This window comes from Zootoca vivipara, chromosome Z1 (assembly GCF_965207765.1).
Source record: "Zootoca vivipara chromosome Z1, rZooViv2.hap1.1, whole genome shotgun sequence".
Lineage (NCBI taxonomy): Eukaryota > Metazoa > Chordata > Lepidosauria > Squamata > Lacertidae > Zootoca > Zootoca vivipara.
The window spans coordinates 47,943,046-47,969,176 of record NC_142583.1 but is presented as its reverse complement, the minus strand read 5'-3'; the positions used below and the strand labels follow the sequence as shown (position 1 = coordinate 47,969,176).

At 43.1% G+C, this 26,131-nt stretch overlaps 1 protein-coding gene and 1 long non-coding RNA gene across 5 annotated transcripts in view; one reads left to right on the top strand and one right to left on the bottom strand.

Moving 5' to 3' along the window:
- Nucleotides 1-1,019: 1,019 nt before the first annotated feature.
- LOC148687369 (uncharacterized) lies at nt 1,020-21,269 on the bottom strand. Its single transcript, XR_015947778.1, has 2 exons — nt 20,953-21,269; nt 1,020-2,312 (listed from the first exon to the last, which is right to left on the bottom strand). It is a non-coding gene; the product is annotated as an uncharacterized LOC148687369 (long non-coding RNA).
- METTL14 (methyltransferase 14, N6-adenosine-methyltransferase non-catalytic subunit) overlaps nt 20,969-26,131 on the top strand; it is a 19,765-nt gene continuing 14,602 nt past the window's right edge. Inside the window, exons 1-5 of one of the 4 annotated variants that reach the window (XM_060278561.2) lie at nt 20,969-21,118; nt 21,989-22,077; nt 22,690-22,783; nt 23,850-23,930; nt 24,488-24,575. In XM_060278561.2, coding sequence (XP_060134544.1) covers nt 21,053-21,118; nt 21,989-22,077; nt 22,690-22,783; nt 23,850-23,930; nt 24,488-24,575 — 418 coding nt within the window. In that variant the 5' untranslated portion in view covers nt 20,969-21,052. Of the gene's footprint in view, nt 21,119-21,512; nt 21,779-21,988; nt 22,078-22,689; nt 22,784-23,849; nt 23,931-24,487; nt 24,576-26,131 lie in introns of those variants that run through there. The other 3 variants (XM_060278562.2, XM_088660391.1, XM_088660392.1) reach the window with 3 other exon arrangements.

Below are 26,131 nucleotides of genomic sequence, written 5' to 3'. Positions count from 1 at the left end.
GGCAACAGCTCATTCCCAGACTATCTGTTTACTGAGTGTTCATTCTGATTTGTCTGCAGGGAAGGATGACATTGCCCCATTCAATTGTTATCTCACACTTTCCAGTGTGTTTCCTTGTCACTTTCCTAACTGCAGATAGTCCTATGTTTTTGAAGAAACAGGTCTGTTGCTCCAGAGCGCCAAATCCACTTTTATTGAGCAATGTATATTTGCCAGTCTGCAACTGAATCCCACCCAGAAACAGTCTAGAAGCACCCTTGGATTCAAAGGGTTCACACTGACTCATTAATTCAATCACACCCGCACCATGCATTTAAAGCACAATGCTTCCCCCAAAGGATCCTGGGAATTGTAGTTTGTTAAGGGTGCTGGAAAATATGGATGATCCCTACCAATACCCCTTTTCGCTGGGAAAAAATGATGGGAACTGCTGCTGGAGATGGGGCTCACCTAGTCCTCTCCATTGTGGTGTCTCCAAGGAGAATGCTGAGATTAAAAAGGTAAAGGACCCCTGACAGTTAAGCCTAGTCGCAGATGACTCAGGGGTTGTGGCGCTCATCTCGCTTTATTGGCCAAGGGAGCCGGCGTTTGTCCGCAGTTTTTCCGAGTCATGTGGCCAGCATGACTAAGCCGCTTCTGGGGAAACCAGAGCAGTGCACGGAAACGCGTTTACCTTCCCGCCGGAGCGGTACCTATTTATCTACTTGCACCATAGCTGCCAAGTTATCCCTTTTTTAAAGGGATTTTCTTTTATGCTGAATAGGCTTCCTCGCGAGAAAAGGGAAAACTTGGCAGCTATGACTTGCACATGCTTTTGAACTGCTAGGTTGGCAGGAGCTGGGACTGAGCAACGGGAGCTCACCGTGTCGTGGGAATTCGAACCGCCGACCTTCCAATCGGCAAGCCCTAGGCTCAGTGGTTTAGACCACAGCACCACCCATGTCCCTATGCTGAGATTAGGCAAGCACAAACTCAAGGGTGCTTATGCTACCAAATGAAGACATACTGTACTTGTTCTCCCAGGTTTGCTCTGACCTTTATTATTATTATTACCGGCCACTGTGATAGTTTTAGTGAATTTATTATTGTTGTTGTTAGATTCACTATGTTTTATTACTGTATGAAGCATTTTGGTATTTCTCTAAATGCAAAGCAGTATAGAAATACTTAAATGAATGAATGAATGAATAACTGGAACCTTTTTCACCCCTGGTATTTATTTATTTTTTAATGAAATACCAACTCCTTGTTAGCAATAGTGATACTAAGGCATTTCTGATATTTCCTGCAGGAATTTTTAAGGCATCTTTTAGGAAACCTGATAGCAATTCCGATACAAAATGTAAAAGGGGGATTAAATATCTCCCAGGGCACTGCAACGGCCCAGAGGAATATAAGAATTAATTTAGCAGTAATCTGTGCCTGGATATGAAACAGCTTCTCGGATATTCTATTAATCATGGTTTTGTCAAGTTACTATATTACCGAGGTCAAGAAAGACTATACATGGGTTCCAAAATATGTATTTGAGTATTCAGGCGCAACTATTTGAAACACAGTCTCTTTCCTGTGAGCCGTAACATAAGTCAATACAAATCAGTAGTGGGCAAACAAGATCATATATATATTAATAAGTAATAACAAAGAGCAATGTGGAAAATATTTCTATCCAAGCGCAGACAAGAGACATAAACGTGTGTCCAAAATGAACTGTGAAAAGAACGAATTTTGTTAAAGGCTGTATCTGATTCATTATGGCTAATACAATCTGCTGAATTAAATGCCTTATGCAGGAACACACTTCAAGTCCTTCAGAGCCGTTCAAAGAGAAGAGGATCCAGAGGACTTTGAAAGTGCAAATGGAGCTGAGACCCTCTGCATTGTTTCATCAGCACCTGTGTTGGATATATATGGAACCTCCATCACACGTTATGTCCATATCTGTGGAGGTGGTAAGGGCAGGGCCTGAACTCAAAACATCTGAGTACAGGGCAATCCTTTCATGCAGGTTGCTTCTACTTCAAATGAGTAGAGGGCGTGAACTCAAGGGAACACATAAAGGTGTCACCCCATGTTAAATGTGAGAGGTTTTTTTAAAAAATTAAAAATTATTTTAAAAAAGTTATTATGCCTGAAGCTGGCAAGGCAATAAATAAAATAAAATTAAACAGCCTCTCGCCTTCCAAACTGGCTTGTTCCAACTGTCAGGGCATCAGCTGTAGGCTGGTGGATCTGCTGTTCCATGTTCTGCTGTTTAAAGATTGTTCATCAGGAAGAAGAATCTCCTTACATAGACCATCCTTGAAGGTGTCCTGCAATTACAGATACATTAAAAAACTGTGAGGTGACGGAGGGATCCATCTTGCTCTGACTGATTTGAGCTACATCAGTTAAGTCAAATTAGTACTTAACATTTCTCCAGATTAAATACTGAGTATCGAAACTACAGATCCTGCATAGACAAATAACTCAAAAGATTTTTTATGAAACATGGCAATTTGAACTTTCTGGCTACAAATGGGAATGCAAAGGAAAATTAGGCTTAATGAAAAGCATATTTATAGATTTTTAAGGAAAGGGTTATGGCAGCTGCATTCTATAAGCATTAGCAATGGTGTTGACAGAGCCCATTGTCTTAAAAGCACATTGAAAGCACATTGCATTCCCCAAAGAATCCTGGGAACCTTAGCCCTGAGAGGTATAAACTACAGTTCCCAGGATTCTTTGCAGGAAACCACGTGCTTTGAATGTATGGAGTGGGTTTTTGCAGTTTTCTATTTGAGGAGAACCTTAAAACTATGTGAATCGCTTTCTCTTAGGGGCAATGCTCCCCATTTATCATTCGTTTACAGTTTTCAAAGCTGTTACCAAAAATTATAACAATTAAAATTCATCTCAAACAGCAGACAAAATATATTAAAAACTTTTAGTATTTAGAAGTAACTATATAGACTTGCCTTTTTACTTCTTGCAGGACCATTTGTGGCATTTTCTAAGAAACCATAGGAAAAGGGGTAGCAGATACCTACAAGCTATGACACCATCTGGACTATCCCTCAACCAAGGGATCTTGGGTTGTGATAACCAACTTGCCCTCCCACTTTGTGATGCTGTTGCTAAACACCAGGTCTGTGTACAGTAAAACCTCTCTCATCCATGATACTGCTTTTAGGGAAGACCTCACGATTGAGGAAGACACCCTGGTGTTTATTATAGAATGGGAGGGATTGCAGCTGGGTCAGAGAGGGAGAGCAGGGATTTTTGCGTACTGTCCAACAATCTCCCTGACTGAGCTGGTGGAGATGGTGTCAAGAATGGTTCTCTAACTATCATCCATGTGGGGTCCAACCTATCTGGTCTGACACATATTATCAGTTGCTATACCTGGAGCCGGCAATTCTTTTTATATGCTCGCTTGCTGTAGCATTTCCTAGCCTGAGATACTTTGATATCAGTAGCTCACGCTCTGGTGACTTCGCATTTGGATTATTGGTATGCGCTCTACCTTGGAGCTGGAGCTAGTGAAGAATTAATCTGCCATGTTCTGAACGGAGGCAGAAAGTTAGGAGAATGTAGCATTGCCTCTTAAAGCACTCCACGGCACCCACCCTGATTCAAGTATCCTAAAGCTTTTTAGTTTTTTAAATGTGAAACTAGGATCCTAGCCTTCTCCTCTGTTCAGTTTTTAAGTGTCTGTATGCTGTTGTTTGGATTTAGACGTCAGCAAAGACACTTCTGTTTGCCCAGCCTTTTCAGTCTGATAAGACAATGTTTGCATTGAATAGCAATGTGTGGGTTGTGTTTTTAATGATGGTTACTTTGTGAATATATTCATATTGTATTTGTTCTAATTTTGTTGTACAGCCACTTGGGTCCTGTATGAGGAATGGTGATTCTTAAAGGGGAATCAATACTAAATAGTAGTAGTAGTTGAAACAAAATAAAAAATATAAAAAATCCTTCCAGTAGCATGCACACGAAAGCTCATACAATGACAAACTTAGTTGGTCTCTAAGGTGCTACTGGAAGGATTTTTTTAATTTTTTATTTGGTTTCGGCTACGTCAGACCAACACGACTACCTACCTGTAACTAGTAGTAGTAATATTTATCAGATTGCATTATTATTTATTTCATTTATGAACCACTTCCTATGAGGCATCCCAAAGTAGGTTTTAGTATAATAAAAACATAAATAAAGTGTTACATATATCAAAACAGTTAAAACAATTGCATATAGTAAAACAATTTAAACAGCACATGCATTAACTCAATTCCAACTGAATTCATACACCAACAGGGATGAAGATCTCCATTTCGAAAGCTTGATGAAAGAGGAATGTCTTTAACAGGCCCATAAAAGATACTACTGCAAAAGCCGTTTGAAAATTGGGCCAATTATAATTTTAAAAATTGGAAGCATTATTATAGATTATAATTTGTTGAGATCTTTGGTTTGTCAAAATGTAGTGTAAATACAGTATAGCTAATTTCGGAGACAAGAAAAACCCGCATGTAGGGGTCAAACCAACTGGGGATATATTTTCTGGGAACAACTGGGTGTGCGGGAAGTATTCTGTGTGTTTAATTCCCCCTCAAACACATCACTCTTCATTCTGAAATTACCCCCCACTCCTGTATTCATTTAAACAAGGACATTTCCCACCCCTCCCCCAGATACCCATGCCTGCAAGCATGAGAATGTCCTGGCTTTACACTTGCGTGTTAATATAATGTTTCATATGCCTGTGTGCTAATGTTCGCTTCTACAGCATTCTCAAGAACTGATAAAGCTGTTGCGAGCATAAAAGTACTATAGACGTTACAAAAGTCAAGAATGCACACAAAGGTGTTCTTCTGAAACTGCAATACAGATATGCTTTTCCAAGTTTCTTTCCAAGGATGCATGAATGAACAGGTAAACAATTTCTTTTGGGAGCTCTGCTATAAAATGTTCTGCTTAAGGGTCCACTCAAGGCACTTTCTTGTGCTTGGTGTTCTGTTCAGTGTGTGTACTGAAATTCCTAAATGAAACAAGAGTGTTGAAATTAATGTGCTGAGGTTATTATCTGGGTTGGAGGGGAAGAAAGTTCACTATTGAACCAGCCTTTTGGAGCTGAAACAATACTGGCATTTTGCCAGATGCATTACCACAGAAAACTTTAAATGCTCATTGGGGTTCTTTGAAAAGCCAAGAGTCAGCGGGTAAAAAACAAAAACAGAGGAAGATTTACTACCACTGCCCTAAGTGTGAGACATAGTAGTTCTTAAATCTTTCTGGTTTTCTGAATAATCTCTCTTTTCGCTGGCTAACTTGATGACTGCTGCTTCATATGGGCAATACAATTCTGGATCCTGCCAATTTCAGTGAACACAATGCACATCTAATGGGCATCCTGCTTCTGTTCAAGCCTGTAATCTACGGAGTAAATTCATCTAACACAATTAAGTTTTTCATATGATTTCAGCTATTCCATGGTCATTTCAAAGCCCCAACAAGTGTCTGCCATTATGAATAGATTATTTTCTATTCATCTACAAGCCGTTGAGGGAAGTTCATTGCTCTAAAGCTTGTCAAATGATAGCAGCAACACCAACGGGTTGTGGGAGCTCATCCTTCCAGACCTTCAACAGCAGACAAGAGATAAAAGGAGATCTCCGTCACAGTGTCCTATAGACTGGATTGGATGCCTGGCTGAGTTCAAACCTCTGCTAACTGTAAACTCTGCAGGTAGAGTACAATGATGCACTTGCAGGAGCAGGGCCTAAGTAGGCATGCTGCAGAAGGAGGACAGGGGCAGGTGGAAGGTAGGTCCAGATCTACTGCTAAATCTCTGGACGATTTGCCCATAGATCAGTAAGGGTTTCCAACTCCCAGTTCCTTAGCACTTGGCAGCAGCAGCAACAAAGCCCCCTTTTCTTCTTAATTGAAGTTAATGAAACAGAACTTCTGCTAATCAGAAGAAAAATCTCGTGTTCAGAGGCACCCTGTTACTGAATGGTGGGGTTTGGTTGTGTCATCCTTACGCTAGCTTTTTGGTGTCATCAAACCCGACAGGAAAAACTGTGATTGATGGAAGTCTGAAGATTGTGGCTGTGCCTAATGGGGCTATATATGGGCCACTTTGGGAGGAAGGGTGGGGTATACAACCAATCAATAAAATAATAGTAATAATAAAAAGTGAGCCGCAGACTGGGAAACACTGTCACTTTGCAATCAGGCTGTGGCTTAAAGTTTATCTGCCTTCATGCCTGGATTGCTGGATTCTTAATATGTAGTCTCTTGTGTCAACTGCAGCCTAGCAGTGCAGTCCAATGGATGTGTACTCAGACCTGGGGATGGAGGAGAAAGGTGAACCTCAATGAGACTTATCTTGGAATAACAGTGTATAGCAGGGGTGTCAAACTCAAATTCATCGGGGGCCGCATCAGCAGTTTGGTCACCCTCAAAGGGCCGGTTGTATCTGTAGGACTATGTGTCCACTCTTTATTATCATAAATTATTGTCACTGCATTCAATTATTACTTTTTTTTGTAATAATGTAAGTAATAACTAGCTCTGAAAGCAGAAACAGTCAGAATAATGGCAAGTAGATATTCAAATGTACAATTATTGTACAATTTATTGAAAAATGATTTTTGGTAATTGCACTGGGTGGTGGAGGCTTGCTAGGGTTTCATGCAGGACCTTTGCAGAGCTACTAGTACCTGGAGATGCTGGGGTCCTTCTGCATGCAGGACAGATGTTCTGCCAGTGAGCCACCACCCTTCACCAAAGGGACTGGCTGAGGTTGACTCACTGGAGCTGCTCTCCTGGTTCCAGGGTTTAAGGGCCAGAAGTATAAAGCAGCATCCTATGTTTCTGAGGAGAGGGAGAGGGAGAGGGAGAGGGAGAGGGAGAGGGAGAGGGAGAGGGAGAGGGAGAGGGAGGGGAGGGAGGAAGGAAGGAAGAAAAGAGGGAGTGGGAGGGAGAGAGGAAGGAAGGAAAGAGGGGAGAGAAAGAAGAGTAGGAAATAAGGAAGGGAATAAAGAAGGAAAGAAAAAGAAAGAGGGAGAGAAGACAGAGATAAAGAAGGAAGGAAGGAGAGGGAAAGAAAGAATAAGAACGAGAGAGAGGAAGAAAGAAAGGGAAGGGGGGTCGCCGCCTTGATTCAACGGGTGTCCATTTTAGGAGAAGTGTGTAAAGCCTCAGAGTTGCACGTTCGTGAGGCTGAGCCGCTGCTGAGCTCACATTCAGGAGGAGGAGGAGGTGAGGCAAGAGGAGGAGGCGGCAGCGGCTTGCCGGGTCGGTGCCCGGCAGCGCCGTGTGGAGAGTCCCGAGCCTCTGGGACGCAGCTGTGCTCTGTAGCACTTTGAATCCTCCTCCTCCTCCACGCGGCACTGCTGGGTGCTTTGTATGTGCTTCAGCAGCAGCAGCAGCAGCAGCCGTTTCCAGGCGCCGAGCCGTGGCAGGAGGAGGAGGATTCAAAGTGCTACAGAGCACTGCTGCGTCCCAGAGGCTCGGGACTCTCCGTGTGGCGCTGCCGGGCGCTGACCCGGCAAGCTGCCTCCTCCTTCTCCTGCTGTGGCTCGGGGCGCTCCACGCAGCGCTGCTCCGGCCGCCTTTCTCTCCCCCCCCCGGCCCCAGCTGTTTGTCGGCGTTTTGTCGGCGCGGCGCTTCAGCAGCAAGGTCCCGCTGCTCGGTCCTGCTGGCTGGGGCGCTCGGCGGGCCACATGACGAGGTCTGGCAGGCCAGATTTGGCCCCCGGGCCTTGTGTTTGACACCCATGGTGTATAGGAATCTAGAGTGATAGCAAGTGTTTGCTTACTTTGGAGAAATACACATTGAACACAGGGGTTATGTTCCTCACAAGATAACGACAGTGGGGTGAGCACTCTTGCTTAGCCTCCTCTGCAGCATCAGCATGTCTGTCTCCACCACTCTCCATGTTCTGGTTAGAGGACAACTGTCTACAGCAGGGATCCTGCTGTACTCATGTAGACACCCCCCCCAACATGGTGTAGAATAGGGATGGGGAATTTGTGGCTCTTCAGATATTGCTAAACTACCATTCCCATCATCCCCAGCAACAAAGCCAATGGTCAGGAATGTTTGGAGTTCTGGTCCAACTGCATCTGGTGAGCCACAGATTCCTCACCATTGATTTAGAACCTGAAATGATCGTGCAAGAGCATGGCTAGCACCTGCTCTCCAGCACTGTGACTCCACAGTTAACAAGCTTGTCCCTTCTCTAATTGCATGGGGAAGACTAACAGTCAAAATGTGAAAGAGATAGACATCTTTCTGAATCAATGTGCGTAAGAATGTAGTGCAGGATTGCCATCCTAGGCATACTTGCTTTAGGAATAAACTAGCTGGCCCTGCCACGCGTTGCTGTGGCGTTGTGTGTGAAATTAGGCAGAAAGGAATAAGATAGTTTGTGTTTGAAAGTCTGGTCTGTCTTTATGTATTTTGTGGGCGCGTCAGTGATGGTGGAGTGGGTGTCGTTGGGGTTTGGGCTTCCTCTTGGGACGTGTGCGGCGGTAGTGTGGGGCGGTCTCTATCTGACGGCGTTGTTGATGGTATTGGCGTGGGTCAAGTGCCTCTCAGGTAGTCGTTGTTCCAAGGGGTCGGATCCTGTCATTGGTCTTTGAGCAGCAGTTGCCATGTGGCTTCTGATCAGCCGCGTGGCCTCCGGGGCGGGCTGATTGTCTTGGGGTCTGGTGTGGCTTTCGATGGTGAGGGCTCAGTGGGGAGTTAGGAGAAGGAGGAAGAGGGGTGGGCGGGATTATGGCAGTATTTGCCGTCTGTTCCTTTGATGTCCACTTAAGGGCAGTATATTTTGCCTTTTTTTAAAGAGAGAAAACCACATTTTTAGGTGTGTTAGGGGTGGGATGTTAAGAATCTAAGGTTCTGCAAACAGTCTTGTATTGGCAAGGAACGCTGTGTCCAAATTTGAGCGGAATTGGTCAAGCGGTTTCCAAGAAAAGTGGACTATAACAAACATGGCCCTTCTACATTTATATATATATATATATATAGATGCCTTTGAACTCAGTAAGATTTACTTGTGAGTAAAAAGCTTTGGCTCGTGCTGAAAGTGTAGAAGGAAAACATGGCATTAAGTTGCATGACTGCTGTAAACTAAACAGGGTTGCATATGACAAAGAAAGACAGGCACACAAAAATAAAACAATAAAATGACTTTCCAGTTGCCTTGTGCAAGGAGATAACTCTGAATTATAGCATGCAGTCTATGCAATTATAATAAGCTCGCTTCAAATCAAAATAATATAGGCAGCAGATGTGATGTTATTATGTTTGAATTGCCCTTGAGAGAAGATAAAAGTCTGCTCTCAGTATCAGTTGTGTAAATATGGAGTAACTCTTGCAAAATCTATGTTGGTTTGTTTTTTGAGATGTGCAGGAAATTTGGCCAGAGAACACAAAGTCAATAAAATATGTCTGAAACACGTTCTCCTAATTTTGCAATGCAATTCTCCAACCAATGTGTACAAAAATGCATTATATTATGGGAAATTGATTACTCAACAAGATACGATGTCTTCCTAAGCTTCACAAGATGTTAGTGTCCCTTCCACGAGAACATGCACAGCACCAATCAGGATGACAGGTCACCATCTGACACCTTTCCAATAAAGAGTGGTATGAAACAGGACAATGTTCTCACCCCAACTATCTTTGGCATATTTTTCTCCCTGGTCCTTTCATATGCCTTCAGCTCAGTTGTTCAACTAGGCAAATCTCCATGCTAAGACAAAAGTGTAGCGAGTCCTTACCAGGCAGATGTTGTTTCCAGATGATGCAGCCTTGACAACACACTCTGAGGAAGCTGTACAGGGACTCATCAACCATTTTGCCCAAGCCTGCAGGGAGTTCAGCCTTGCCATCAGCTTGAAGAAGACCAACATTCTGGGTCAGGATGTCACCAGCACTCCATGCATCAGCATTCATGACCACCTGTTTGAAGTGGTAGACAATGTTGTCTATCTGGATTCCACCATTACAGGCAACCTCTCCATTGAAGCTGAGCTGGACAAGCGTATTGGCAAGGCAACTACGGCATTGGCTCGTCTCTCCAAAAAGGTATGGGAGAATGTGGTGCTAATGACCAGTACCAAGATGAAGGCCTACCAGGCTTGTGTGTTGAACACGCTGCTCTATGAAAGTGAGTCATAGGCAACTTACAATTGCCGGGAGCAACATCTCAACGCCTTCCACATGCGTTGTGTCAGAAAGATTTTGGGTATCATGTGGCAGGACAGTGTCTCAAACGATGTGCTTTCCCAAGCCCACATTCCGAGCATGTTTGCACTCTTGTCTCTGCAACGTCTACGCTGGTTTGGTCATGTCTACAGAACAGAATATGGCAGGACATGCTCTGTGGGAAGTAGGAAGCTTCAGGCCTACTGGCAGACCAACTCTGCATTACAAAGATGACTGCAAACAAGACACAAAGGCTGGTAGCAACAACCCAGCCATGTGAGAATCCCTTGCAGAAGACTGCAGTGCCTTGAGACAGACAGTCAGGTTGTGTATCCACAGCAGTGATCAGAGGAGGAATGACCACCAGGAGGAGCGCAGAGAGAAGCAACACCATGGTACATTTGCAGCAGCAGAAACAGACGCCTTCTCTTGCCCCAGCTGGAACAAAACACGTCTCTCCCATTTCGGACTCTTACAGCCACAGCAGGTGCTGTAACTCTCCAGTGGTTTGACTTCAAACGCACATTCCTCCATTGTTTCCCAAGACAGACAGATTCCAACAAGTGATTACCATTAGTGGCATGAACACCTTAGGTTTTCAGTCATGTCCCTTCCACTTTTGTTTCTTTCACTGAAGTTTTCCCACAGTATTAGCATTAGTATTAGTGCATATATATTATAGCAATTGTCACATGATTAAATGGTAAAATTGCCAGCAAACCATGCCACAAGATTATCTAGCAAATGTTCTAATACAAGGTCATTGTGAAGCCTGAAAGGAACTGGAGATTATCCTGACTGCTTGTCCTGCAGTTGAACCTAACCAGAAGATTGCTGTGCGATTTGGACAGAAAGATGTGATTTTCTCTACACTGCTGGTTTCAGTGGAAAATTATACTTGCAAAATGAAGGGCTGACGGTTCTGACAGATCTTTTACGATGTACTGTAAAGCCAACACATTTGGTTTCATTTAGGTCTGGCGTACATGTTTTTGCAATTATTTTCAATATGCAGAGTGCCCAGTAGGTATAAAATACTGCTGTGGAATTCAAGGGAAACTAAAGTTTTAGGTTGCCTAGACACTTTGCTCAACCACCTGGCTTTGTAGGTACACAAGAGGCTGCCTTAGGCTCCATATACACTTGCCTGTTTCTGTTCTCAAAATGTAGTTTTTCTCAACCTGGATTCATGCTCATCCTCAACGTGCTGCTTTCAATCTAGACTGATTGCAGCTCCACCATCCAGATGCATGGGTGTGGTTACTTGGTATGTGTTTGAAAACTCTCCCCTTGATCGGATTACACATTTGAAAACCTTCCCCTTGCAATCTTGGCATACCACCACAACATCATTGGGCAGGCATGGAGAGACCCCTCATTGCTGCAACCACCTACATCTGCTTTCAGATCGACACACTGTCAGGTAATGCAGAAACAATCTGCAGTTGGGCTTTTACTTTCAGAATGAAACCAGTTCACCGAGAAGCATTTTTCAGGGGAATAATCATAAATGAGTGTGTGGACTAGGTACAAGAAGAAAAAACATCTACCCCAGTATGGCCTACAGTGCTGGCAGCTGCTCTCCATGGTTTCAGACAGAAGTCTGTGCCAGCTCTACTCTTTTCCATGCAAAGCGTGTCCTCTGCCACTCAGATTCCTCCAACATACCCATGCTGTAGGAATTTCCCCCCACCCCACTGAATCACACACACACATTTCCACATGACTATCGAAAGGGGGACTTGGGAGCCATAATCCTCTAAGCCTTACGACATGTAGGCAGGAGGCTCTGCCAACTGGACATTTCCCCATCAATGGTGCCAGACTGCTAGCCATCTCATTCACAATGGAAGACTCCTCTGAACAAAGTGATCAACTCTTAGGAAACTGTTAATTTCTCTTTGTGTTTAGGAATTCACACTGGGGTGGGGTGGGGTGGGGTGAGAGGACTAGGAGAGGTGTCAAAGGTGCTCAGATTTCTACCTTGAACCCTCCCTTTTTGTGAGGGTTTTGTGATTACGTAGTTGTGATGTAGGAATGATGTATTTTGGGGGTGTTTCTTGGTGATGGGAAAACTGATAAAAGTGGAGGTTCTCTTTTGTTCTAGGTCTCCATCTTGCTTCACCTTGATGCAGGTGGGGGTCCTGTCGCGACAGTCTTCAATAAAGACCAAGCCTAATGGCTGCTGTTTTGCTCTGATATTCCTGGCTGGTGTCCTTGTTGTTTTGTCCAAGGGAGCCCTCAGATTTTCCGTTAACACCCATGGAATTTGCCTGGCTGCAATGCTTCCCTCATTGAATCACATGGAGAAAGTAAATCAGACCATGCATTTGCCTAAATTTTCATTCATCTACATGTGAAATTGTGGAGTACGACACGAGTCTCAAATACGCAGCACATCCATACTGCAGCTGCAAGTTACGTTAGTTATTTTATTCATTTTTTCTTACGTTTATATTTCACTCATTTTTCGGCTCATGTTGGGTCAGCTTATAATTAAAACCTCACCAAAAGTACAGCATAGAAGAGTTATGTGAAGTACATACGGCAACCTTTCATTAGGGCTGGCTCCAGCTTTGAGGAGGTCCTGGCAAGGTGCCATGTATTGGGGTCCTGAACCAAACAGCACCTAGGCCTGAACCTTCCTATCACCATATCACAGATTGCTCTTGAAAGCCAGGGGGGTTTCCAAAGTATTGTTCCGCAAGGCAGGAAGGAGAAAATCCAAGTGCAAATAACCCTTGAACAATTAACAGGCCTGTCAATAGGCCAGTGCAGTTATGTCTTTAACAGCAGCTTGATGTGTTGACATTAGCAGGTGATAATAGGACAGTTTGCTTGTTAATTTGAGTACAAATGAACACATGGAAGGAGAGGCGTGAACTGAGCCTATTATACACCTTTAGATGAGTGGTGTGATAATAATGTTCAGCTGATTTGTGTTGGGAAGATCTGTTCCAGAGTGATGTCAGCTAAGCTGTTTTGGGCTTGGAGAAGGAGACTTCACCATGCTTGGGTGGGAGACTGGATGGGGTGGGAGAGGAAGACTTCCACCCCATCCAATCCCCCACCCTAGCATAGTGGGTGAGGAGTTTGGACTGCAACTTAAGTCTCTTAAAGGAGTGCCCAAGCTAGGGGAGGGCGGACACAGGTGGCGCTGTGGGTTAAACCACAGAGCCTAGGGCTTGCTGATCAGAAGGTCGGTAGTTCAGATCCCTGCGACGGGGTGAGCTCCTGTTGCTCGGTCCCAGCTCCTGCCAACCTAGCAGTTCGAAAGCACGTCAAAGTGCAAGTAGATAAATAGGTACCACTCCAAGCGGGAAGGTGAACGGCGTTTCCGTGTGCTCCTCTGGTTCGCCAGAAACGGCTTTGTCATGCTGCCCACATGACCTGGAAGCTATACGCTGGCTCCCTTGGCCAATAATGTGAGATGAGCGCCGCAACCCCAAAGTCGGTCACGACTGGACCTAATGGTCAGGGGTCCCTTTACCTTTAGCTAGGAGAGGAAGGGAGTGCCAAGCTGGGTCTTTGACCCAGGTGAAATAAAGCCTAGTTTTGCCCCTACTTATGGTTATTTAACTGACTATTTTGCTCTAAGTATGCCCTAGTGTTGGAGAAAAAATTACATCCCATGAATTTCAAAAGGAGAGAGGGTCTAGCAGCAGCTCAAGTTTCCCGCTTAAATAATCTGAGCCTCAAAGTATTCAGCTGTGTCTGGGCTCTACCCTCCCTCTCTCCAATTAAAATGTGGATAAGGGCAACCCTAGCTGACTGGACATGGACAAAGTTCAGCTCAGCATTTATTTAAAACAAAAAATAATGCAGTTCAGATTTTCTATAATGTATATACTTTTGAAAATTCCAATAACTTAATACGGTATTTTTCACTCAGATGCAGTATGATCCTCCCCTGTTCCACGGCCAGCATTGAGAGTGTTATAAAATTACCTTGTCTTACCAGACAGTCCTAAAAATAGAATACTCCCGCACACAAATCTCCTGTTCATCATTTCAGTGGATATATATATTTGGGAAGTCTGAATATCCAAGAGGAAGTGATTCAGTTACTGCGTAGGGACTTCCACCATATTCATTACAGCTAAGGGTACAAGAGAGATGAAGTTTGAGATGAAGTTTCTCTATGAAGTTTCCATCTACAGGGTGGTAAAAGTAGTAAGCCGGTAACTCAGGAAGTACTAAATCACAAAATGGCATTAAAAAAAAAGAACAACAGAAGATATCCATTATGTTGTTAACATTATACGTAATTAAGTAATGCATACCTTTTTATTTGGTGAGTGAACACATGCACCCCAAATTAGTTGCCAGGAGCACTTGATTATATGTACAAATCTACATTGGATCTCACTGTATCGGAGCCGGGTACAAGAAAGCAGATCCATATGTTTTCCCTCTGCAGGATATAAGAAGTTGCCTTATTCCAAGCCACACCACTCCATTGGCTCATTGTATTCCTGAACAGCCACCAGCAGACAGGAGTCTTTCATAGCACTACCTAAAGATGCTATGAAATGAATCTAACACCTATAGCAGGTGTTCCACCTGTGAGCTATGATCCCTTCATAGTGGATTCTGTTATGTGTAAGAAAATTTAGAGTTTGGCAACCGATTAATAACCTCATGCCAATGCAACCTGGGCACCCAGAGCAGCATTCATGGGGTTTCCTGATGGGCTCTCATCCAGGTTCTAGGCAGGCCAAATCTGCTTAGCCTTTGTCCCATGGTGTGTTACTCAATGCAATAGCAAAATATCGGTTCAAATGTGATGGAGAAAGAATAAACTTGCTACTGGGAGATAGCCATATTTCAGTTTCCCACCTTTTTCAAAAAAAGAAGTATCAGTAGGAGTGCACAGTCTTCTAAGCATGAAATAAAAAGCAATTTCAAAGCAAATATTAATGAAATTGTTGGCAATGGTGCATCAGGATGGGTATTTTTGATTAAGTTCGCTACTGGACAGGCTAAGTTTTCCAGTGCAGAAATCGTAAAAGGAAGGAATACTGAACTTCTGAAGTACGGGGGGGGGAATTAAATGTCACAAAACTATTAGCTCAGTTGGTAATCTCAGGGTCGTGGTTTCAAGCCCCACCTTGGGCAAAAAATTCCTGCATTGCAGGGGGTTGGACTAGATGACCCTTGTGGTCCCTTCCGACTCTACAATTCTATGATTCTATTAATCCAAGCTTGAAGAAATTGATCTGTGGTTCACACAATACATGGATAATTGCTATGATGAGGTATCAGCCACAATCTTATTGAAGAGATAACTAAAGCTGTTTGGTTTGCGTTTCTGTTCAATCAAAGATATCATTTTGCTACTTGAGCTACTTGTGCTAATCATGCAATCTATAAGTGGTTTGGAAGTGCCATTATTCTGTTCATTCAAGGCGATGTAGCATCTCAACTTTCTGTAGTGACCCTTGAAATTAATTTTCCCTATCTGTCTTCCAGTAGTCAAATGCATTCTGATGAGCATAACTCTTATGGGGGGGGGGGGGAAAGCAGCCAGGCAGGGGGATAAGTGGCAGTGAATCACTTAAAACCAAGGAGGAAGTTTAGCCTCACACACAGCAGGAACAGCAGGAATGTCCTGGCCACTTCCTTATAATGTGGATCAAGTGACAAAATAGCATTTCCTACTAGAAAAGTAATCAAACACCCTGTGCCAATGTGTCTAGCTGCTCCCTGATATGACTGTGCATATTTATTTCAAAAATAGGTTTGTTATTTGATACTTTATTTTACTTTTTAGCTAGCTCATGTTTTCCAGAACTTAAAAATGCATTTTTCCTTAGAAAAACTGTTCCTAATCTTTCCATGTAAAAGGATATTAATAGTTAAGCACCGTTCACTTCAAAACAGAGTTGTGCGGTGTTTGGAACAGATATTGTAGTAGCTATATGCCTGGGAAAGTTTGGCAGTTCACTAAAGCATTGTTTTTTCAATGTTAAGGGTGGGAGATCCAGTTTAATAAAAGAAAATCACAGCTTAGCAACGATCAACAAATATCATTGTTTGTATTAAAACTTTGCAATAAGCTGTTCTAGATAACAGTATTAATAATGAACATGATCATCCATTCCACTGAAATCAAACGGCTTCATTTTTGCTGAATACTGCCAAATTGTATTTACCTGCTTGAGTCGGGGGAAACTGACAAAATGAAGTAGAATGCATTTGTTCTACAAACAGTTATTTGATATAACAGAAATCTATAAAACCACATCAAATATTGAGCACTGGGATATAAAAGTTCATAGAAGGCAATTTCCGAGTGGTCCAGATAATACTTGGGGGGGGGGGGGAGGATACAAAGTCTATTTTTGGGTGCAGAAGTGGTGAAACTAATTCCTTCTTTGCATTTATGTTCCCAAGGTGAGGTATGAGGATACCCACACAGGCCACTTTTGGAATGTGCAGTAGTATGCAGCTGCTCACAGGGAGCAGTCTCCTGGTGGTCTGGTTCTATGATTTGAGGTGGGTTAAAATGTATTAGGGAATGCACAGCTGTTCAAACTCCATTTCCCTATTAATATTTTGTTACTATGAGGGATGAATGTACCCCACTTGTGCCATGTAGCCCACAAGTGCGCTTTTGTTTTTTTTTTTAATAATTTTTATTGAATTTTTATACAAACAAGACAAACGAGACATACAATATAAATTCTGTCCCTTCAAATACCCCCCCCCCACGAGTCCACCTCTGCCACCAGTGGCACCCGCCGGTGTTGAGAATCAAAGGGGTCCATTATAAGGCTGGGTTTGACCTCCCCCTCCCCCCTCCCCCCTCATCCCCCCCCTGCCACTGAAAGGACAAGGACGGAGGGGTTCTGTGGGTTGGTTTCCCCTCAGCTGCTCCTTTAAGCACAATACACATAAAAATACAAACAAAAAGAAAAAAGAAAAAGAAAAAACAAATAAAAATTTAAAAATTCCCCATTCTTATTTTCTTCACATTATAATTATGACTTCCTCAGATCTCATCTTCCTGGTTTTCCTAACTTCTCTAATTAATTATGGCGGGTTTTCTATTCCAGTTCCAAATCTTATCCTTATAATATTAACTTATTCCTCCTCCTTCTTCATGCTGCCCCCCCCCACAAGTCCCCTCCTGCCACAAGAGGAACCTGCGAGGCGCAGCACTTCAAAGGTTCCATTTTTGTGTCTGGGCTTCCCTCCCCCCCTCCCCCCCAGAGCACCCTCTGCCACCAGGCGCTTCTGAGCAAAGAGAGGGGGGAAGGCGGCCCTCCATCCAGACACTTATCTAAACATAAACATGTTAATGCAAATCCAAAAATTGTTTCCCAAGCCATTCTTCCACCCCCCTCCAGAAAGCTAAATTTTTATATCTATTCACTCTCCTTTCTCCTCCAGCTGTCCTTTCCCCCCCTTGAATCAGCAGTCCTTTATCAAGCCAAGATTTCAGAAACCGTTAATCAATCACCAAAATGCGTTTTAACTAAAAAAATTTACCCCACACCCATTCTTTCCCATTTCCATATCCAGGCCTCTGTTCCCCCCTCCCTCTGCCTTTCCTTTCCCTCAATCGCCCATGCCCAATTTTTAGTCCCTCCAAGAGCCTTCTTTTCTTCAGTCTTTAAATCATTTTGTTGTTCTTGACAGCTGTCTTTTTCCTTTTCAAGTCCTTGTTGTTCTTCCTCCAGGTCACTTTTTTTATAATCCACCTCAGTTTTTACAAAGTCCACTTCTTGTTCATTACTCTCAGGTAAACTTTCCACATTGTCCTCTGAGTCCTGATCTTGAACCAAAGTCTCTGAACATGTTAAGCTGGAGTATTGCAGTGTCCTGTGAATGTCCTTCAAAATCTCTAGATAGTTCAGAACTGTCTCTTGGAAGCTTGGTGAATACATTGTTTTCATTCCTTCTAACCACAGACTGGCAGAAGATTAGGAGGCAGAGCACACTGGAAATTTCCATTTACTCACGCTTTCCTCCATCTTGCCTGTTCTTTGCATTGTCTTTAACTTTCAACAATAGGTCATCTCTTAATTCCAAGTACTTCTCTTTTAATAAGATCTTGCAGCCAATTAAACTTTCAACAATTTTTTATGAATTTCCTTGTCTTTTAACAATTTTGACAGCTTTGACAGCTGTCAAATGAACTCTTCCCTTTATACAGTTACTGTTCCTCGGGAGGTAGCGGCACCGGGATTTGTAAAGGGATACAAAGTCTTTGTTTCTTTCGGGTACTAAAAACAAAGTGTCTTTTTCGGCTTTGGAATGTTTAATGCACCTCTTAATTGACCATTAGGAAGAGATCGACTCCCGTTTTTGGATCTCTCCTATTTTTCCCAATTGTTAATTTTAGAATCCACAAGTCCAAATGAAGATTTAACTTACTTTGTAGAAATCCTTTCTTTTCTTGGGAGAATCTGCCGCTGCCCGGTAGAAGACTCGGGGCTTCGCAATTACGGAGGCAGCGATTTCGTCCAGAATGGCTCCCGCGACTCCACTCCGCTGGCTCTCGGAGACTCTACTGGGTCTCCGGGCAGCAGAGGAATCGCCTAAAACGGAGCCTGCCGGACTTTCAGCCCTCGGGACGCTCTACCCGAGGTTCTTGCAGGGAATCCGCGCGCCCCGCGGAATTCCCCCCCTCCGCGATGCCAGGGACTGCGGAGCTCGCAGTCCCTGCGTCTTCTTTCTCCGGCGCGGCAGACCGGAAGTCAAGTGCGCTTTTGAATAAGGTTCTCAGTAGCTCTACCAGAGAGAGCTTCAGCACATGACCACAATGATTTAATTTATATGTTCTTGAGGTTCACAGCTACCCTGTTTCTCATATTTTAAGACATACCCATAAAATAAGCCATAGCAGGATTTTTAAGCATTCAAGGAATATAAGCCATACCCCGAAAATAAGACATAGTGATAGGCGCAGCAGCAATGCCGGCCGCGGCAGGAGGAGGAAAAAAATAAGACATCCCTTGAAAATAAGCCATAGTGTGTTTTTTTGAGGAAAAAATAAATATAAGACATGTCTTATAATATGAGAAACACGGTAGCGAAATGCTGGTTCCTAATTTCTATTTATTTCCAATGAGAGAGACGGAGAAGCTGCTTGAGAGCATATTGTGTATAAATGAACTTTTTCACCAACCCTAACCACATTCTTACAGTGGTCTGGTCATATGATCTGATGAGCTTCAAAGGTACTGTGACAGTTAACAGCAGACTAATTCAATTGCTGTTACTTATTCAAGATGCATTATTGAATTGACTCGATCACACACAAAGCTGTATAGGGCACAGGTACTATTTGATTAGTATCTCATTTTCAATAAAAAAATACATTAAATAAATAATGCCAGATACTTGTTTTCAAAAGTCCTAATTTTAATTATAATTCTTTTGTTTCACTTCCATTATTATTTATAGGTATTCTTATAAATAATGTAAAATCTTAATTAGTGATGTGGGGTTATAAGCTGCATCATGTCCAGGGTTCCACTTGGGGAAAACCATGAAGAATTTAACAGCACAATATTTTTCAAATTTACATAGGAATGACCAGGGCTTTTTTCCAGCCAGAACACACCTCTCAGGTGGGTGCCATTGCCATTATTCTGGCACCTCTTTTTCTTTATTAAAAAAAAAACAGCACTGGGAATGACAACAATGAACATAGTGGAGCTTCTTTCCAAATACTGTCAACCTGCTTATACCTGCGCAGCAAAGGCTTTTGAAACAGCCCTGCCTCATAATGGTATACTTGGCTGTGCACACATTTAAACCACATGATTTCTCCAAAAGAACACTGTGAACTACAGTCTGTTAAGGGTCCTGGGAATCGTAGCTCTCTGATGGCTAAATTAGTTTCCAGGATTCTCTGTGGGGAAGGTAGAAAGCAATACGCTTTAAATGTATGGTGCATCTACAGCCCTATAAAGCAAGCCTACATACACCCAATAGTATGTAGGGATCTTCAGCTGGTGGGCCTGGACCCACCACTAAGTCACAACCTGGTCCAAGGTCACAAAAGCAGTACTATCACCATGGTGAAAATTTAAGAAATGAACCCTCAAATCCATGTTTGGGTTAAAGGCGGGTCCCAGGTCTGAAAAGGCGGAAGACTGCTGTACAGTACACTCCAAATAAGCCAGGGGAAGACGTGTCAAAGCTGCAGCATCATATGAATGCTGTATTCAAGGTAGTGAAAGGCACACCACACCAAAAATACAAAAATGAGGTGAAAGCGGTAGGCACCTCCCTGGGCAATCAGGGACTTTGCTACCAACAACATCCATATGCCAACTACACACAGATGGACCCAACGTATTTGCAGCGATGTGAACTCTATTAAATGAGCTGTTTGATATTAATAAAATAAAAACAAATTAAGAATGACAATGAACCTGCTTTTGTGAGTTACATATCAGCTGACCCACATGTTTATGCCAACAATGTAGATACTTGCCTGGAAAAATAAACTGCTTGCCTGATTTTTCAATAATGAAACAACAATTTGCATCGATTCGTTTATGCGGCATATTTCCAATGTGCTTTTTAGCAACTTTCATTGAAACGGTTAATTAAAAGGAAAACCAAAGCAAACCCCACACAAAAGCAGCCAAGCCAAAGAGTTTCCGCCTGCCCTCAACAAAAATGGCCGCTCACAGCTACCGGAACGAGAGCGGCCGCACAGGTTCCATTCATTTCTGCACATTATGTTCCATTCATTTCTACGAAAGTACTGGCAAAACTCCTTACCGTCGATGGTACCGGCTATAGAGGAAGGCGGAAGTGTCGTTTTAGGTAGGCGCCAGGTAGGCGACGACAGTTCTTTCGCCCGCGAATCTGTCGGACGAGGATGAACAGCCGCTTGCAGGAGATCAGAGAGCGGCAAAAATTGCGCCGCCAGCTCCTGGCTCAGCAGGTAGAGGCGGATCGGACACCCGAGTCGATTATCTCTAGGCGGCAGCTGCCCTTCGGGAAGCGACGACGGCGCGTGCGCGTTCCCCGGGGTGGGGGGTGGGGGCAGAGTGGCTTGTCTCCCGTCTCCTAATGAGTCTCATAATTGGCGCCCTGCTGTGACGTAAAGCCCGAGTCTCCCCTAGTGGGGAGGGAGGGGGGTTGCCGTCGCCATGGAGACGAGGGTGGGAGGTCAAGGGGGCATAGCTGCCAAGTTTTCCATTTTCTCACGAGGAAGCCTATTCAGCATAAGGGAATTTCCCTTAAAAAAAGGGAGAACTTGGCAGCTATGCAAGGGGGCTGTATAGGAATAGTTCAGTCTCCTGTCTCTGGGACCTTTAGGAGGGGTGGTGTGTTTCTGTACCAGCGCCTGGTACATCTATTAGTTGCTGTTATTTGTAAATAATGATGATAAATGACGGCGGTGTTTTTATTGCCTTTAAAGGAGCAAATAATCCAGAGTTTCTGTTTACAGTGTGCTCTCCAGGGCTCTTTTCCAAGTGATAATACATTGAGAGAGCCTGTGTTAGAAGACAGGCCTCCCCAGCTCTCAGGTGTTTTGGGCTGCAGCCAGGCTGGGGAAGGCAGGACTTTATGGGAGACACTGGTTAAAAACCCTACTCAGGTATGAAGCTTACTCAGGTGCCCTTGGCCCCATTACATACTCAGCACAACCTATTCAGGGGGTGAATTCAGTGGGGTTTAATTATTCAAACAAAGCCACTATAAATGGTGAAAGTATGTTATGCTTATATCGAACCTTTCATCTCTAGCTTCTTCGTTGGGTACTAAGTGTGCTGTTTATGGTGTCCTTCGTTTTTTGCTCTTCTTCCAGCTTGGGGCCGAAAGTGCCGATAGCATTGGTGCAGTATTGAATAGCAAGGATGAGCAGAGGGAAATTGCTGAAACAAGGGAAGCATGCAGGTTTGTACTAAAAGAGGTTGGTTACATTTCTCATAACGTAAGCAGTTCAGGGGGAGAAGGGAGATCGTGTCAACTGCTGTATCACTAAGGAGCTTGAGTTCGTTTTGATCTTGACTAATGCAGAGTGCTCAGTTTGTCAGCAAAAAGCTGGAAACGCATTTCATTGTAAGGGACAAAAGAGTTTGGCAAATAGAAGTATATTACTCACTGTGGTCCTATATGTAAATGTATATATTGTCTCTAGTAAGCTCTCTAATAGTGCCTGAATTTACAGTTTATCTGGGGTATGACTTTATGTCAAGCAGGAGTTTCTTTGCAATTCTGATGTCCAACAAAATATGAAAATAATCTTATTCAGGAGTATTCCCCACTTCTAGAGAGGCTTTTCCTGGCCTGCAGAGTGGAGTTTGGGAACGTTTATTCCATGGACTTCCTTAAGTGAATTAATCTTCAAATCCATACCACTGTTTCTCCAGTAAGCTTTAAATTGGGAGAGTCCTGATTTGCCATAGAAGTAAAGATGGTGCCATATCCAGTGAGATAAGAACCAGAAATAAGTGAACCCGCTGTTCAAATCACGTTAATTAAATATGTTTTCTTCCACATTTGCAGGGCTGCTTATGACACATCTGCACCAAATGCCAAACGCAGATATCCAGATGAGGGAGAAGCTGATGAAGAAGAAATAGAAGAATATAAGGTTAAAGTGTGTTGCAGTAATCCCTCTTCTTATAATAGCAGAATATGCCTGTCAATCTTTCTAATGGAGTTATGTGAAATGCAGGGGTCTGAGACATTACTTTGCAAGACATTAATATAATAAGTTTTGCTTTTTCAGAGTACCTTGATGTTACATATATTAATAATTAAGGCCACAATTTATTATTTAGTGGTTTTTAAGACTTGAAGAATTGTTCTTGAAACTGTACCTGTTTTAATATTGGTGCACAAATAGTTTGATAGCTATTTCAATGGAGAAACCATTTTGGTGCCTTAAACAGCATACTACTATGATGATACAGTGGAACCTCGGTTTATGAACACCTCGGTTTATGAATTTTCAGTTTACGAACGCCGCTGACCCACCTGAAACGGATTAATTCACTTTCCATTACTTTCAATGGGAAAGTTCGCTTCAGTTTATGAACGCTTCAGTTTATGAACAGAATTCCGGAACCAATTACACCCATGCTTCGGGTTAAGTACGCTTCAGGTTGAGTACTCCGCGGACCCGTCTGGAACGGATTAATCCAAGTTCCATTACTTTCAATGGGAAAGTTCGCTTCAGCTTATGAACGCTTCAGTTTAAGTACTCTGCGGACCGTCTGGAACGGATTAATTCACTTTCCATTACTTTCAATGGGAAAGCTCTCTTCAGTTTATGAACGCTTCAGTTTATGAACAGACTTCCGGAACCAATTGTGTTCATAAACCGAGGTACCACTGTATATATATAGCCAGTCAACATAAAAAAGCTTGTATTTCCTCTTTAGTGAAATAATCGTGTAATATAGGAGGTTGTTTAGTTTGTAATGTAACTTGCAAGGTGTAATTGGTTCAGTGATGACAGAGAGGGGCCTTTCTGGCACCATTTGATTTTATTATCCCCCCCCCGCCCCCCCAAAAAAACTTCTGTCATTGGAACCACTCATGATCTGCTGTTGCAGGAAGCTAATGTTCATAAGCCGTCTTCTTTCATCCAGAAGTGGAAGGATAATGAGAAGAGAAACACCCTGTCTCTACATTCATATAAAATGTGCTTTCTTCCAAAGGATGAAGTAGAATTGCAACAAGATGAAGAGAACCTGCCCTATGAAGAGGAAATTTACAAAGATTCCAGTACTTTTCTTAAGGTAACCAATTCATACACCTCAGTGTTGCCATTGTTCTCCTATCTTACATCATTATTGCACCTGAAGTAACTGGAAATTCAAATTTAGGACTTTAATTTGGAATTGTTATACCTGTGGGTTTAGGGTGGTATATGAATTCAATAAATAATACTGAATTAACAAAAGCGTACTCCTAGATATACTTTTGACCAATGTTAAACACTAAAGCTGCAGCATTCCACAACGTTGAAGCTACTGTTATGCACAATGATGACAGGGTTGAAAGGTGGCAAAGTTGGTTGCCTAAAATGGTGGTTATACTGTTCTATTTGCTGTATGCCTCGTGTCATTCAAAAAGGATGAGCAGGATACACTGTGCATTTGAATTGAAGCATGTTAATATAATTGGGGGTGGAGAGATACTGGATCACTTGTCTGCAAGAAATATCAAGATAATCGAACCAAACCCTGAGCATAGTGTTGGGTTCCTTCATGTGCAAATCGCATGATAAAATCAGTGTATCTCTGATGTGCCTCATTTTGCTAATCTGTATTCTTGGGTGTTTTTCTTCCTATAGGGGACCCAGAGCTTAAATCCTCATAATGATTATTGCCAACACTTTGTGGATACTGGACATAGGCCTCAGAATTTCATCAGAGATGTGGGTATGTCAGAATAATATGAATGCATTTATAACCACTGGCAATAATCTTTGAAAATTCCTGGAGAACAGGCGAAGTTCCAGCAGACTGGAGGAGGGCAAATGTTGTCCCTATTTTCAAAAAGGGGAAAAGAGAGGACCCAAACAATTACCGCCCAGTCAGCCTGACATCAATACCAGGAAAGATTCTAGAGCAGATCATTAAGCAAACAGTCTGTGAGCACCTAGAAAGAAACTCTGTGATCACTAAAAGTCAGCATGGGTTCCTGAAAAATAAGTCATGTCAGACTAATCTGATCTCATTTTTTGACAGAATTACAAGCCTGGTAGATGAAGGGAACGCTGTGGATGTAGCCTATCTTGATTTCAGCAAGGCCTTTGACAAGGTGCCCCATGATATTCTTGTAAAGAAGCTGGTAAAATGTGGGCTAGACAATGCTACCATTCAGTGGATTTGTAACTGGCTTACTGACCGAACCCAAAGGGTGCTCATCAATGGCTCCTCCTCATCCTGGAGAGTAGTGACTAGTGGGGTGCCACAGGGTTCTGTCTTGGGCCCAGTCTTGTTCAACATCTTTATCAATGACTTGGATGATGGGCTTGAGGGCATCCTGAGCAAGTTTGCAGATGACACCAAATTGGGAGGGGTGGCTAACAGCCCAGAGGACAGGATCACACTTCAGAATGACCTTAACAGATTAGACAACTGGGCCAAAGCAAACAAGATGAATTTTAACAAGGAGAAATGTAAAGTACTACACTTGGGCAAAAAAAATGAAAGGCACAAATACAGGATGGGAGACACCTGGCTTGAGAGCAGTACATGTGAAAAGGATCTAGGAGTCTTGGTAGACCACAAACTTGACATGAGTCAGCAGTGTGATGCAGCAGCTAAAAAAGCCAATGCAATTCTGGGCTGCATCAACAGGAGTATAGCATCTAGATCAAGGGAAGTAATAGTACCACTGTATTCTGCTCTGGTCAGACCTCACCTGGAGTACTGTGTCCAGTTCTGGGCACCACAGTTCAAGAAGGATACTGATAAGCTGGAACGTGTCCAGAAGAGGGCAACCAAAATGGTCAAAGGCCTGGAAACGATGCCTTATGAGGAACGGCTTAGGGAGCTGGGTATGTTTAGCCTGGAGAAGAGAAGGTTAAGGGGTAATATGATAACCATGTTCAAATATATAAAAGGATGTCATCTAGAGGAGGGAGAAAGGTTGTTTTCTGCTGCTCCAGAGAAGCGGACACGGAGCAACGGATTCAAACTACAAGAAAGAAAATTCCACCTAAACATTAGGAAGAACTTCCTGACAGTAAGAGCTGTTCGGCAGTGGAATTTGCTGCCAAGGAGTGTGGTGGAGTCTCCTTCTTTGGAGGTCTTTAAGCAGAGGCTTGACAGCCATCTGTCAGGAATGCTTTGATGGTGTTTCCTGCTTGGCAGGGGGTTGGACTGGATGGCCTTTGTGGTCTCTTCCAACTCTATGATTCTATGATTCTATAAAGTGGTTTTTCATGTTTGCCATATGGTTTCTGCATGCAAGAGTTGTAGGAGTTTTT